Source organism: Wasmannia auropunctata, unplaced genomic scaffold (assembly GCF_000956235.1).
Source record: "Wasmannia auropunctata unplaced genomic scaffold, wasmannia.A_1.0 LD335828.1, whole genome shotgun sequence".
NCBI classification, from domain to species: Eukaryota; Metazoa; Arthropoda; class Insecta; order Hymenoptera; family Formicidae; genus Wasmannia; species Wasmannia auropunctata.
In genome coordinates this window covers 2330775-2346414 of record NW_012027062.1, presented here as the reverse complement: position 1 = coordinate 2346414, position 15640 = coordinate 2330775, and the positions used below count along the sequence as shown (strand labels likewise).

Below are 15640 nucleotides of genomic sequence, written 5' to 3'. Positions count from 1 at the left end.
TGTTTCAAAAATTAATTTTATTCTAATTTTTTGAATTTTGTTATACTTTTTTGTGCTTTTAAAAAATATTTATAGAAACAATCATAATTTTATTAACAATTAACAAATTACAAATTAGAAAATATATATGTTCTGTATATATATTCTGTAAAAAATGAAAGCATTGTAATTGTATATTCTTCTTAAAATAATGTTTCTAAATCTCGTCTCATAATCCAAACTTTACAGTAATTTATGATAAATTAAAAATCATAGGACATGGTGATATTACTTCTAACTGCAAAGGCAAATCTATAAGAGGTATTACAATCCGACAAAGATTGAGTTAACTTCGCGTTATTATTATTATTTTTATGTGTATTATTGTCTCATAATACGTCATCTTACTTCGATACTAAATTTCTTATGTCGATTTTATTGCTTCGATCTTCTCCGAGAGAAGAAGGAAGCCGATCGATAAAGATCGCGGCGATGTAAGGCACACGCGAAGCAGGTGCTACATTATCCTTGTGTTGCGATACGCACGTTACACGTTCATATTCCTGTGGGGAATGCAGGATGCATTACGTGCACGCGCCACGAAAAACAAAGATCGCAGTAACCACCAGCAGATTTATAACTGGCAAGGAAAATGTGTAACCATTTTACGAGCGATCCATCCGCTTCAGTAATACACACGGTGATTAATTCCTTAACAAAAATCGCGAATATAAACATTGATGCTGTACTAGTAGTATATAAAGCGGTGAATACGATCTTTAATTTAAATCCAGTTATCTGCAATTATAACATTTAAATGTCGCAGTTTAATTTTTAAAAGAAATAATCGTTTGCGTTTATTACAGTTAAATGCATTCAATTCACGCGATCGAAGTTTCAATTAAGTGTTATTTTATTGATGCTGAAAGTGAGAGAGATTGTGAGAAGTAACACATTAGTTTTATGTAGCGTAGAGTTTTGCTAAAAGTTATACGCTCTATTATATATGCACTTCTTTTTTAATGCATTAACTGTAAATAAAAGTCCAAATTATAGATTAGACCGTTCGCGGAAACCGTTGGTCGTGTTATCGAAATAAACGTTGCGAACAGTAACTGTTCGTTATATCCGCCTAATGTAGGTTGCTAGCTGGCATCATCGTAATTGTTAAGCCGTAAACCGGGGCAGAACCTGAAGCCGAGGTCTGGTTGATTTGAAAAGTACTTCATCCTACCGGCATTTATACATGATCGCCATCAACGTACGCAGCCACGTGGATCGCGAAATTGCCGAGAAATTGATTAGAGACCGACAACCAGCCGTATCTTACGATGCAGAAAAATGACGCGCAAAGCTGCGAATTATTGCGCGGCGAAAATATTGCTGAAATTGCGAGAATTAAAAGGGAGTGGTCGAAGACACATCGCGTGAGGACTAATAGAATTCATAATCACCGGTTATGAAGTTTCGCCGGGTGTGCAATCACATTTCTCTCTTATGTTATCACAATTCTCCTCCTACAAGTCACTTTTGGACGTTCGGATAAATCGCGTTCGAAATACAATGGTAAGTAGCACGTGCCTTGAGTAAATGAGCCTATGTAGGACAGTAGAATGGAGACAACGCGTCGGAATCGCATGGAAAGGATAAAAGTTATTCCGGTGTAAATATCAGGTCACTGCTATTTCACCGTTATCTTTAAAATGAAGCGATTGTCGTACCGCGTCTATCATCTTACCTTGCCACCGTGACAAATACATTTAACAGATTACCATTATTACTTTCGAATTTTGTTATTCGCGCGTAAAAGCCTGTATTTGATGACAATAAAGAGCGATAGCTTACAATTACGATTCTTTCAAAGTGTATGAGGTTGAAACGTTTTTTTAACGCTCAGTTATTGTGATCATATTTGGATCTAAATCACACAATTTTGGAGACAATTTTCTAATATAACTCTTACAATCATGTTAAAATTAAATAATATAGGATTATTGATTACTGATGAGAGAAATCTTGAGAGAAGCTTTTATTCGATAAACGAATACAAGTGCATGTTATAACTTTTATTAAGAATTTTTTCCGAAATTACGTAATTGCTGTAATATTTATATTTAATAATTTTATGTCAACTTCGATTACAAGTTCAAGATATCTCGTATTATAAAAAATACAAAATTCATTATATTGAATTATATTGGATTGCCAAGTTTTTTAATTCGTAATCATATTCGATTTGGAGTTATAATTAACAATTATAAACGAATTTCTCTTTCTGTGTACACAAGATACATGACCTTATATAAATACTTTTCTTTTTACTACTACTAAGTTTCGTTTCTCACAGATTCTACTAACTTGCACTCATTGGCTTTTGTTCAAATGTAGTTCAGCACGTGGTTTTTAATGTTCGGGGTTTCGCCCACGCCGTAAGAAAAGTAGATAATCAGGGCATAAGTAGAAGAGAAAAGGTACACAGCGGACTCGCCTTCTTTTTCCTGCCTGTTCGCCGAGTACTCCCGTTATTTCACGGAATTGTGGGAAATTGGGTACTGAGCCGAGCTAATTAAACGCACCGACCTTTTGTTTTCAAGGTGCGATACGTGTGAGCCGTATGTGCACGAAGCTGCGATTAGTCCTATAATGCGACGGAAGTGAATGCACTTGTCACGAGAACCAACAATTCTGTCGATAATTCTGAGAATCAAAAGCTGATTATATACTGTTTCTAAGTGATATTAGACGGTGAACAATGGTTAAAAAGCGAATAATTGATATATTTCTGAAATCATAAGATAGAATTAAATTTAACACTCATTGTCAGCGCTACCATCAATTCGTTTTTAGATCACAACAATAATTATAAATATTTTCATTAAAATACAAAAAAAATAGTATGCATAATAATTTTTTAAGTATACTGGCGACAGTAAAAGCTTGATACAAAATAAATTGCTTGTATACATTAAGGTAAATTAGGATTGTCTAATAGCGTTTATTTTTAAATCAAACTACGTTTCTCGATTTGCGGTAGTATCTAAGTCTAGCGCTGATGACATTATTTAGCAAGTCGGATATAGTTGGTAATATCGTTGATGTCATGTTTGTAACATCGTCATATCTCTTACGAATCATAAAGATGGGCCGCTGTTTAATAAATGCGTATGTGAAGATCTGTTAATTATCTGCTTATTAATTTAGATTTTGTTGAAACGAGAATATGAATATTAAATGATGATGAATATCTGTCAACGATGAGAGATTGAACTCGATAAAACAATGAGTAATGATGAAACCCGCTCGCGTCCTAGTTGACACCTGACACCGATCGATTTAACGATAACGTTACAGCATTGATCTTTTGTCGTTTCAACAGGAAACGGCACGTACTCGAGAGGACAATAACTGGATATGACTCAACGCAATTGGCAATTGGAAGAAGGCAGCTGGTCGAGAACGTGCGGTTGGAGGAAGTGTTTGAAGAGCGTGCGGAAGAAAAAAAAAAGGTTTGACGCGCACGGCGACACGTGGGAAATGCAAGTAACCGCCACTTTACCGCGAGACAATCTCGGTCATTAACCTACGGAAGTGGTCTTGTACGTGTTAGGGTAACATGTAAATTGAGAAATGATGAGAGGACCTTTCCTTCGTGTGTCCAACTTCTTCCATTATCGATTGCTTGCTATATAAGAGAAACTATAATGCACCAAAAGAAACAAGGCCTCAACTTAATAATAAAAGTGTAACTTATATTTCATAGATCTATTGTACCGCATTGCCACATTAATCAATAAAGAATTATAAAAATTATCACTGAATTTGCTGTAAATAAAAACTGATCGCTGATACGAAAGCAAATTTGACGGAATTTACCGTTAAATTATTTAGAATTAAAAGGAAATATCCGTTTTCTGAGGACGTTCTGCGTAAAATTTATAATATATTCCGCGCTACAATAAAAATTCTGCGTTTCGCGGTAACATGCTGCGAATAAATGGGTAGAAACGACTTTCCTCACGACAGCGTTTCGCGACCGAGCGATATAGTCGGGCTACGAATCTTCGTGAACTTCTCACGCATTATTGCCGCGATAAAACCGCTCCGCCGCGCCGGCTGCACTTTCCACGGCGTGGAAAAACGAACGGGGGATCGTGGAAAGTCGACGATTACCTGCGTGCGCGGTGGAGATGAGAACGCGTGCTGCGTGAAGTACAGCCACGTCTCATTTACGTGACGTGCGTTTATGCGTGGCAACGACGAGCACGTGCCCCTCCAGAGCGAGCGTAGCGGTCTTGTACGCTAACACGACGTTGAAGAACTATCCCGCTTAACCGGACGGAAGATAGAAATTGAATCTACGCATGGACTATCACGCGGAATAATCGCGCGAGACAGCTAGAGCACGATCGGCGCTTAAGCTAAGAGTTTCTACGGAATAATCAGAGTACTTGTAAAAATATATTTAAACGTTATCCGCGGCGCTAAATTAAATTGGAGACACTTTGCCGGTTGTCAGTCGCGTTATCATTTAAATAAGTCTTAACGCGCAAATCCAGTTTGTCGTCACGGACGCTGACGCCGAGTGAAATTTTAGATCAGATAAAGAAGAATCGGTGTGTGTATCCTCTCACGAAATACGCGCAGACTACGACGCGCACGCATTACATACATTATGCGCTAATTAACGAGTAAGCTTCACTTATTTTTAGATACTTCTCGTCTGCAAATTGCATATGTAAACGGATGCTTCGGTAATCCGTTGTTAATTTCAATAACGCCGCGAGCGTGGGATGATCTTGACCCCGAATTGAATTGCACATGTGATATCTCTATCGGTTAATTATTATAATAGAAAATTGTATCTACTACATTACGTAGAGAAATGCAATATATTGCTTATTTGAGTGATTACATTCAATTTGCATACGATACGAATTTTTTTTCCACTATCAATGCGAATAAAATTATTTTAAGAGATTATTTTATGAGACTGTTATTTTAAGAGATAAGCAGGTTTTTCTATTTTGAAAAATTCGTTTTGTCTACTTTATGAAAATCCTAATCAAATTTATATCGACGTAATAATTCGTGTGTATATAACTGAAACAAAATTCGAAAGTTGGCACTAATATTTAGAAGATCGTATAATTAATCTATAACGAACGTTCGATTAGGCGCCGTCTTGTATATGCGTGCTTGATTAGCGGTTGTTTCGCGGCCAGTTCCGCAAAATAGAGTGTCTCAATGGTACGTAAAGTAGAGAATGTCGTTACGAACTGTAAGCATTGTCTCATAATCAGTCGACACTCGACTCATTAAATATCTTGGCGTTTAGAAAGCGACAAGTGAATGGGGTGCAGTAATGATTATTATAATCTCCCCAGTGCGTTAATGAGCCATTATATTTTCCACGGGAGATTAATCCATCTTTGCACGAAATGCCTATCCGCTATATTAAAGATTTCTAAAAAAATATCCAATTACGTTTTATGGAAAATTCATAATGATGCGTTACACAAAAGCGTGATTAAGGCAATCACGAAAATGATCGATTTCATATCGCGTTTTATTTTATGCAATGAAAGTACGAGAGAGATACAAGTTTTTTCATTCATTTGTGCGTATAATAAAATATATAGTTAATCGTTCTCTAAGGGTACGCATGTAATTTCAGAAACAAGACAATCCATCATTTCTATTGATTAAACAATTAACACTTATAAAAATATTTAAAAATATTATTTTGATTATATTTTTATGTTAAAAGAAATTTTAAATTATTTTTTTTCTAATAAGTTTATTAAGAAACTAAAGATTAATATATTTGCGTTCATTTAGTAAATTAGATACATACACGGAAAGAACAATTTTTCTGAATCCAGATCTGAAAATAATTTTTGTTCAATAATCGCACGAAAGTCAAAATGATTACTAGAATATCAAAACGTTTTATAGCAATGTTTATCAGTTTTAACATTCCAGCAAATTATTTTGCTGATTCAACAAAAAATTGTTTTCAGATCTGTATTTAGCTAAATTTTTAGACCTTTCAACAAAATCGTTCTTTCCGTGTACTTAATTATTATAACTTTTATTATGTATCTGTTATATTAAAGTTGTTATACATATTTTTATTAGAAATAATATTACCTATGCAAAATCTAATTGCTAAAAATTTAGCTGAAAATTTAGCTAAAAATTTTAACTTATATTGTCACGTACATTATTCAAAAATGTCAACTTATTGTTTAAATATATGTGAAATACAATTTCAGCACATTTTTATTTGAGTATCTTTAAACTACGTTATCCTAAATAATAAAAAAATATAATTAAGGAAATTTTTATACAGCAGTCATTTAATGTATAATTATATTAATATATAAATATACATTAAATGACTATTAATATACTTAATTACCGAATTAATGATAAAAAAAATTTACGCACCTTTGACGGCTAGAACGATGAAAAGGAAGCAAAGTGTAAGTGTCCTACGTTCCATTTCGTTGATGAACACGAACCTCCAAGTAAACTCCGGCCTTGAACGCTTTCTGTTCCGGAAAATTGTCGAGGAAACTGTTGCGGTATTATTCCGATTCGGAACAATAATCAATGTGTCCGCAACAAGCGCACTCCGTCAGAGAAGTTCACCGAATGCACCTCAAAGAAAACATGATTTTGGGGGGTGCGAACGACCCTATCTACAGTTTTCTTTCCAGCACTGAACGCGATCGCCTGTTCGAAGCGCGGTAATCGAGTAAACGCGTGCGTGAATATCTGTTTCCCACCCGGGGAATTCGAACGGGGTTAATGCGACGATGGTGCTCGTGCGCCAACTGGTAGAACTCGTGGTCACCACTCTCGCAGACCACTCTAACCGACGTCGGACGTTCTTACCTGAGGACTGAGGCGCCTGTTCCGTGGCAGGAAGTCATCCAGGTATTCTGCTCCCCCACCTGCCGTTCCTTGCTACCACCACCTCAACAGGTAACGACCGCTGTGCTGGTTGCCATCAGGAACGAGGCTGGCCTGTATGCGACTGACTGACTGTTCATCCCCTCCTCTTTTACTTATTCGCCTCTCCTTCAGGTATTCAGGCCAAACTGCAGAGCCAACACGTTAGCGAGCAGCGAGAACACGATCCCTTAGGATTAACTATCGGTCAGGTTTTATAAGGAAGGAATTTTTGGTTGGTCCTAAACCTAATCTTAAAGAATGCAACGTTCTGCAGCAGGTATAACATCTCCCTCTTTGTAGAGAGAAAAAAATATATGTAATCTTTGCCTGGATATATGAAATCATGCCTGGAAGGCTACGTGTATTTTCTTTTAAAATATTCTAAAACACATAAAAAATATTTTGATGATAAAACATATTTTGATTTATAATTTTCATAATTGAATTTGTAATGTCACTAACGCATTTAATGAATTCAATCGTTCGTCAAAGCGCAATTAAATATAACTGATATGTGTCACAATATATTGGTATATATTTAATTACCAATTAAATTATTTGTAATCGTATGTTAATGAAGATCATAAGAGTGCTGTAATATTGCAACAAACGCGACGACGAAATATTACACACAGCTTACGTACATCGCGTAACGCGTTGTTGTTACGGTAAAATATCGAAAACGTCCGAGTTGTTACAACCGACGCTTTATGTCAAAGTTAATTCCAAGGATTAAGAGAGTATTAATCTCCCCGATTAGCATAATTCTCGTTTCTATTCTACATGATAATTGATAATTACCAGCATACAATCGTCATACGGGATATAATTACAGTTTCACAAAGTGCGTCGCTCGACATGACGGGATCGCAAAAATGGAAACAAGGTATCTCGAAGGAAATAACATATGCAAAGTTCTTGCAAGAGTGCACGTAATTGTGAAAACCCGTGGAAATTCTACGGCAATTTGTAAGCGTACTCGCGATTGGGAGCAGTATGTGTATAATTTTGCGAAAAGCACAAGTGGGACTGTAATTTGTACGTGCGTAAGTAAGTTCTTTTTCGTAACGCAGCAGATTAAATAAATAACGGAAGAGAGATACTTCTTGCAAAATATACAGTGCAACAGAATCAGCAATCTCCAAACGTTTTAAAAATTTATATAAAGTATTTACTTTATATTTACTTGAATTCCATTCTTCACCTTTTTAATTTTATCTTTAAAACAATTATTTTTTCGAATTTTAGATATTACACATATAAAATGTATATAGTTTCTTGTTTAGATGTAGCGTGTTATCTTATTTCCTCATAAGTCAGAAAGAACCTAGATTCTTTACGTTTAAGCAGGAAGGACTAATGTAAGAAGGCGATCACCCAACCGCGTCACCCTAAACCCGCTTGCCTAACCCTCGGCGCTTCCTCGTCCGAGTTAATTATAGTTTGTTCGTGATGCTAACAATGAGGAGCGTCCATAATTCTATCTTTGCAGAGCGCCTCGTGCGTGCTGATCAGCACAACCATGAAATTTAATAGTCTACATGCGTTTTAAAAGTGTTTCACGTCGGGATTTGTTCCTGCTCCAGCTAGCATCACTAAGAATTCCGAAAAATTGCAAAGAAAGAATTGCAGAAATTCTCTATATTCCCTACATATTTTCTATCTGCGTTCGTACAACATATAATAATTATTCTTACTTAATACGAAGTTATTTGTTTCGATATCATCAATGGGAGAAATAAATTTTTGTTTTCGAATGCCTAATGAACTAATTCGCGACTGTATGATTTAAAATCAAGCAAATTTTTTCGAAGATTATGGGTACTTTATATTCATGTAAAATATCTTATAAATATATATATATTCATAATTCTTTCCTTACAAGAGAGAATAGCATCAATGAATAAGTCGAAAGCTACGTAACCGGGTTTTTGCAATGACGCATAGTTTGCCTGCCGCATACCGTGTCACTCGATCAAGAAGAGAGAGAGAGAGGTCACGATCGATTATTCAATTAGAAATTAAATGCGCAAGCATGCGACCAAGGCATCCTCTACATATACGCGCGCGTATCGCCGCCGTATGCGGTCGCATGCGTTGAATGCGTTGCATTCACGCCGGCTGCTTTACGACGCGCTGCACCGATGCAGCCATGCGAGATTCTCGATTACTCTAACTCTTGTTTATTCTACTTTGCCGTAGAGCGGACACTCGACCGATAGCAAAGCGAGAATCAAAACGTTGGCCGTATGTTCGATGTAGAAAATGCAGTGCGTGCAGGAAAGCATTCAGAGCTCCGCGACACATTTAATACCGCGCATTAAAGTCTCCCACTGAAGAGCCAAGATCTCGTGACGAATGTTCAGCGGAACAGATTCATTACGAGTTGTGAATATTTCTTATGAGTACTTGTGAATAATTACTTTTGTATGATATAAAAATCTATAATTATATAAAAATCTATAATTATATTATAAAAAAAATTATTGTATTATTATTATTATTTAAAAAAACAGAAATCATTGTATTTATGTACAATCTTATTCAGTTCCTGAGAGATACTTGACACAAATTTTTTTTTTCGAATATTGCTGAATTATTCAACGCTACACCTTGACCGGTCATTTCGCGATGCGCGTATACACTGTGCAATGTGGATCGCATCGGATTAACCGTGTGAGCTCTCGACTGAGCTGATTCGAGCTACTTTGTGCCTCGGTCGCGGAACTAAAGTTGCAAGGCATTATCTTCGCGGTCATCTTTACGAGGCACGATATCGTACGAGGTATTGGATCGAAAAGTAGCGAGAGGCCAGATTTGGTAGAAGGTGGAAATTCGGCGCGACGAAAGCTAGCGGTGTGTGTTGCTTCACGAGTTACCTCGAATCGAGTCACTTGTTAGTAACGCCGGCTTCCTGACCTACATACCGCGACCGCCATATAACAAACGTAACACTTTGTAGCCGCGTGTGCACTCACGGACGGGTGTACGCGTGCACCGAACACGACCGTGTCATGTATATATGTGCATACACAAATACAGCACTCGTGCTCCATCGTCGTGTGTGAGATCGGATTTTCATTGCCAACGATTCTTTCAGATTTGAAAAACGATGATTATTAAATTAAATGTTGGAGACAAACTATGGCATACAGTTACCGCACACGTCCATTTAAAAGAGATATTCGCATTTCTCATTAGAGAGAGAATAATTATTAAATATTTTGCTAATAAAATAGTAGTTTAAAAAATTATCACGTAAACATGACTGCAATACGCATCACGTGACCTTGCCAATTAAATTACATTAATTATCAGGCGGATAATTATCAGAGAAAAAGTAATTAGATTATTATTTATCGTATAGCTGTTATTTACTCTGTTTATACCCGACTCGAGACGCGTTCTTATAGCATTCTCTCTATATATGTGTGAAAAATTAAATTGGCAAAGCAACTGACGATAAAACAACACATGCAACTCCACGTACGAGTTACTCGTAGTAATTAGCTACTACGGATTTGCACAAAATGAGTATTACGCGTGAATTATCTTACGGTACTTTTCTACAATTTTATGCGAAGAATTTCCTTTCGTCTGCAGTTCACGGCATTTCGTATGTACGATACATTGATTTCTTGGAAATAGTTACGGTATTGTTCCCGGAACAATATGATTTACTTTTTATAACAGGATTTGTAAGGAAAAAAAAGTTAGTAATTTGTATATATTTTGTCTCATATTGTTAACGTTACATGCAAAGAGAAAGGAAGAAAGATATAGCTATATTATATTGCCGCCACAATTTTTAGTTGCTTCCTCGCAAAATATCTATTAGAGGCACGAAACTTTCCTTCTTATGAGCTTCCTTATTATAAATCGCCACGATCCGTGTTGCTCGATATTTCGTCATTTTGAATCGCGGAACAAGTCAAGATACAATTTTATCATCTCAATCTTCTAGCGGAACGACTGCCATATAAGGAATTTCCTGCCGCGTGATCTAGACTCGTTTTAACTGCAAAGAGGAGGAACTATTTTAACTTTTCTTTCTTACCTTTCACCTCGACCGCCAAGCCGCGCAACGGTGACTGAATTCCGCGAGTCTCTTCGTCATCAATTCTGCGCGCGTTATTACTTTCGAAAAGTTCGTTAAATGATTATCGGAGGACTCGAGCGGATATAAAGACGAGTTCGTTGACCGGCGTTCTAATCCGGTAGAACTTAATATAAGCTTCTCCGTTAGTCGTATTGGGAAATCCAGTAATGATATCCCCTCTTTACTTCGTGCGTATTATGTGAAGCGAGGAGGCGGCGTCTTCGAATTTTCGGATGATCAAGCAACGAGTATATTAGCCATGTGTTTGTTTTTATTGCTATAAGAACTAATTCTTTTCTTCGAATGCCGAGTAATTTTAATTACAATTCAATTACTTGTCTCTTTCCCTCTAGATTTTACGATTGTCCTTCGCGTCTATTTTTAAGTCGAGAAAGTTAAATCTGCAAAGTGAATACCGAACTACATTCCATAAGAAGAGATTTGTATCTAACGTACTGAATCTGAGGAAGATTCGATCTTTTTCCGCGAAACCAACGGACGCGCAGATTTACTATTGCAAAACTTCTGGTGGGGCATTTTTCTTCCCAGAGCACAAGTGCACACGCTGTTAGTATACTTAAATTGTTCTTCGCGCGCGCGCGCGCGCGCGTGTGTGATGTTTTCCCGCAGCCTGCCTGTCTGCTGTACGCTATACGTACATCATCGCTACCGCGCCTCGTACGACCCCGATCTAGGCCCGTAGGAAATTCGTTAAGAAAGCCGATGCCTATGGAAAGTCAAAGCAGCGAAGAGATGGAAGACGGCGATATAGTTGCGATTATATTGTTGTCCGTTCGCATGCGCAACACGCATAAATTTTCTCAGGCCGTACGTTTTCCACTGTGTTTACCATTGTGCATCTTATGCTCTTGTGTAACTCTAATCGATTGATCAAGGAGCAAGTTAATTCAATAGCGACCAATTAATTCAATAAGCAAAAAGAAAGGGCATGATTTTCCGTTAAAAACCTTCCGGTGAACTCGCGGTTGCATCGTAAATTGCAGCTCTTTGAAAGACCGTATAAACAAAGGTATTACATCCTGATTGCATAAGAAATAATTTGCTATGGCAAACATTAAATTTTTTCAACGAAAAAACCATTGAATGTTTTATTCGCAATTAGGCTGAACAATGTAAGCTATTAAGAATCATCTTGATAATAAAGTGAATTTAAATTCATTAAGATTTTTTACAAAAACTTTTTGTTAGAATATTATCTACCTAATTTAGTGCAGTTATCATCCTTCTTTAATTATTCCTTGCCACGAAAGTTATACTAGCGTATTTATTACGAAAATATCTTTTAACAATTGTTATACTACTTTTTTATGCTTAATTGCTCATTGCACACAATAAATTTGTATTTTTTTTTTATGTGTCAAAGTATCTCTATTTCTTACAAAATTTCCTTTGCCGATTTCATTTGACAATTATTCTCGTTCGTTGCATCGCGTATTCCTCCATAACAAGGCGAGTTGTGAAATTTTCATGGCTATTAAATAGCGGTGATATCTGACTTGCAACGAGTATGTACAGATCAGTGCGCCGCGATAATGCATTCAAATGAAGGCATTATAATGCACGCGGTGTCACTCGATCTCTATTTCATCTAATAGTGCCCTTTATCCCGCTTTCACTGTGCCCGACTGTCAAAGTGATGAAATCGTGTGCGTGTAAACGCACGGCGGGAAAATACCGTGAAATTTTTTTCAACCGGTGGTCAAACATAGACATTTCCAAGAAGATACGGATAACAATCTGTGCAAAGTGATTTACGAATGTATAATTAACGATGTTCAACATATTAGGTACATATATAAAAGGATAAGTGAGTATATATATATATATATATAATGTTCTAATAGGCGTGTTTCTACTTTCTTTCATAAATTTCAAAAGTATCTGTTAGGAGAGAGGATTGACTGCAGGATAATGATATTATATACACATGCTTGCAATGTGCGATGTACGCACGACACTTAAGTATTTATTGCTAACGTGAAATGTTTAAAATAACACGGTTGGTTTCAAAACGGCGGAAAGGTTGATCCTTTCCTATTGCGTGCTTTCTCTGGTAATTAGAGTACAAAGCATATGCTGCTGTTAACCGTTACAAATTCTCATTAACCCCGTCGCTGTCGCAACTAGTGTTACGATCCCGTCAAGTCGACGGGTAACAAACAAATCTTTATTATTATATACTCGAAAAGTTTCTGTCTGAGCGGTCTTTCTCTTCTTAATTGGATGCTCTCATTGGAATCGTCTCGATTAAATTCTTCTTGGTTGACGATTTTTACAAGAAAAAAAATCTGCCATATCATCCGAAAAGAGGTCGCTCAAGGGGACTGCGTTATTTATCGTCACGATTCCTGACTAATTTAGAAAGTAGCCGGTCCCCAAAAAGATTCGTTACCTTTCGAGATAAAAATATTTGCATAAGTAAGCGTATGAATGTCCGCGCGGACTTTCATCCGCGCAAAGGAAATTTGCTTTACTTTCAGTTGACGTTAATTAGAAGAATGCTTTTATAAATGATTTTTTACAGAACAACCGTAGTGCGATAATCATTTTACTTTAAAACTGCGCACGTATAAATTGTACTGTGGGTGTGCCGTAATTATATACCCCTTGTATGACCTAATTGTTCAAATATATATCACAAGATGAATTCTCGAAATTCTTTCACGTACGGTCTCTGGTAAATTCAAGGCTTAAGCAAGCCCAAGAGCAGGAAGTGTCGGTTACATCGTTTGCAAAATAAATGGCTTACGTCAATATCGATTTCTAAAAAACGTTGTTGCTGCATGCGGGTGTCGCACTACCTGACAAGCGTGGCGTGTAATTAAGAAGAGATGACGTTGGCGCATTCAACGTGCACAAAAAAATCTTTGACGCTTTCATAATTCTACGAATTCAGTCGAATTCACGGCAGGACTGCGAGAATCGTCGCTTTCTCCTCTGGGTTTACGCCGAACGACGCACGCCTCCACCAGTACGCTTTCGAAGACTTTTGAAAATCCAGCTAGACTATGTGCGACGTCTTTCGAATATTCTGTCGTTCCGCCGTTACAAAAAAAAGGAAACTGACGAAATCTGTCGACGTTATTATACACTAGAGGTCTTAAGTGTAATTAAAGACCTCTACGGAAACGCCATCCGAATTGCGGTTCGCGGAGCATACAATGCCAACTATAACTATGAGCGGTACCGCGCAATGGCGCAAAACGGTGTTTTTACGCGATGAGAAGACCTCGGGGCATTAACGCAGCATAGACTGTAGCATGCAGGTAACAGATGCAAAACCGTTACCGTGCTCGGTTTCGATTCCCCGGCAGATAATGCGTATAGTTTGCCCGCGCCGTTGCTGAACGTATTCATCTGAGACAGTATTCTTTCGTAGAGAACAAACAGATAACTGTACGCGCGCGCTCGAGAGAGAGAGAGAGAGAGAGAGACCTCTCTTCTTTTTAACAAGTAAGTGTGGAATCCAAGTTATCACCTTCGTGAACAAACTTCATATTATATATAAAACTCTGTACTGTACGTAATATATAGGTAATAAAATAATATCTCAAGCAAACAATCAACGCCTAATTATTTTAAGCAGTTAAGCAAAACTTAACATAAACTTATTAATAAGATAACGAGAGATTAATTGTACTAATTTAGTATACCTGTTTTTTGTGTGATTACACTTTCTTTTACATTTTTCTTATATACTTTCTTGTATATATATTTATATTTTACCAAAGTGATCCGTTTTTTATCACAGCTTTATTGTCAGGTAAAATCAACAATATTATTGATATAAATGGAGTAAAGTTTTTTATTTTTAGAATATTAAATTCAGCAAAAATTCTCTCTCAAGATTCTTTTATGTTATGCTTTACTAAAAAGAATAAACACTATAGATAATCTAAGATTAAAATGTAAAGATATTGTTAATCGTTGCAATCGTTGTTAGCAATATTTATTCCAACTGTCTTTGTCATCAAGAATAAAAAGATATATAAACTCTAAATGTGTAGTTTGCTTATTTGTTTGTCTAAGAATGACATAATAAGCTAAGATAATGAGTACATATGTACAGAAGACTTAAGAATTTGTCAATATTGAATGAGTCAGTCCGAGCACGTAAAAGATCGAGCTGGGATCGCAGACTGCAATTAAATTTTCCCGTTTCCACTTGAGTAGAACTATAATTCAGTAGAGCTTACATCAGTAGAACTATATAATTTCATAACGGCAAATTGGTCACTCGAAGTCATATTATCAACTAATTCGTATCTCAGACCGAGTCAGTCAAAGTGACAAACATAAAGTGGTTCGATAAGGTCAATGACCGAATGATTCTAAGGAACGTGTGTAGTCGCGTCACAATGTTGAATAACATTGGGGGAATATTGAGAGAGCTGCACAGAGGTGATAGAGCCGAAAATTTGTCAAGGAAGATGTCAAGTGAGTCATAGTACACGCCGCGTTGACGCGGCACGTATATATCGCTTTCTCCGTTCCGACGATCGTCCAAGTCCCGGATGGATATCGCGTCATCACCGAGATCTTCGTCGCCGATTTCCTCCGACCTCGTTTCGCGCGCGCGCA

At 36.9% G+C, this 15640-nt stretch overlaps 1 protein-coding gene across 1 annotated transcript in view; it reads right to left on the bottom strand.

Annotated features, from left to right (window-relative positions):
- Window positions 1-6895, bottom strand: part of LOC105455954 — a 32803-nt gene extending 25908 nt beyond the window's left edge. Inside the window, exon 1 of the mRNA XM_011699674.1 lies at window positions 6430-6895. Coding sequence (XP_011697976.1) covers window positions 6430-6484 — 55 coding nt within the window. The 5' untranslated portion in view covers window positions 6485-6895. The remainder of the gene's footprint in view (window positions 1-6429) is intronic.
- Window positions 6896-15640: the final 8745 nt, after the last annotated feature.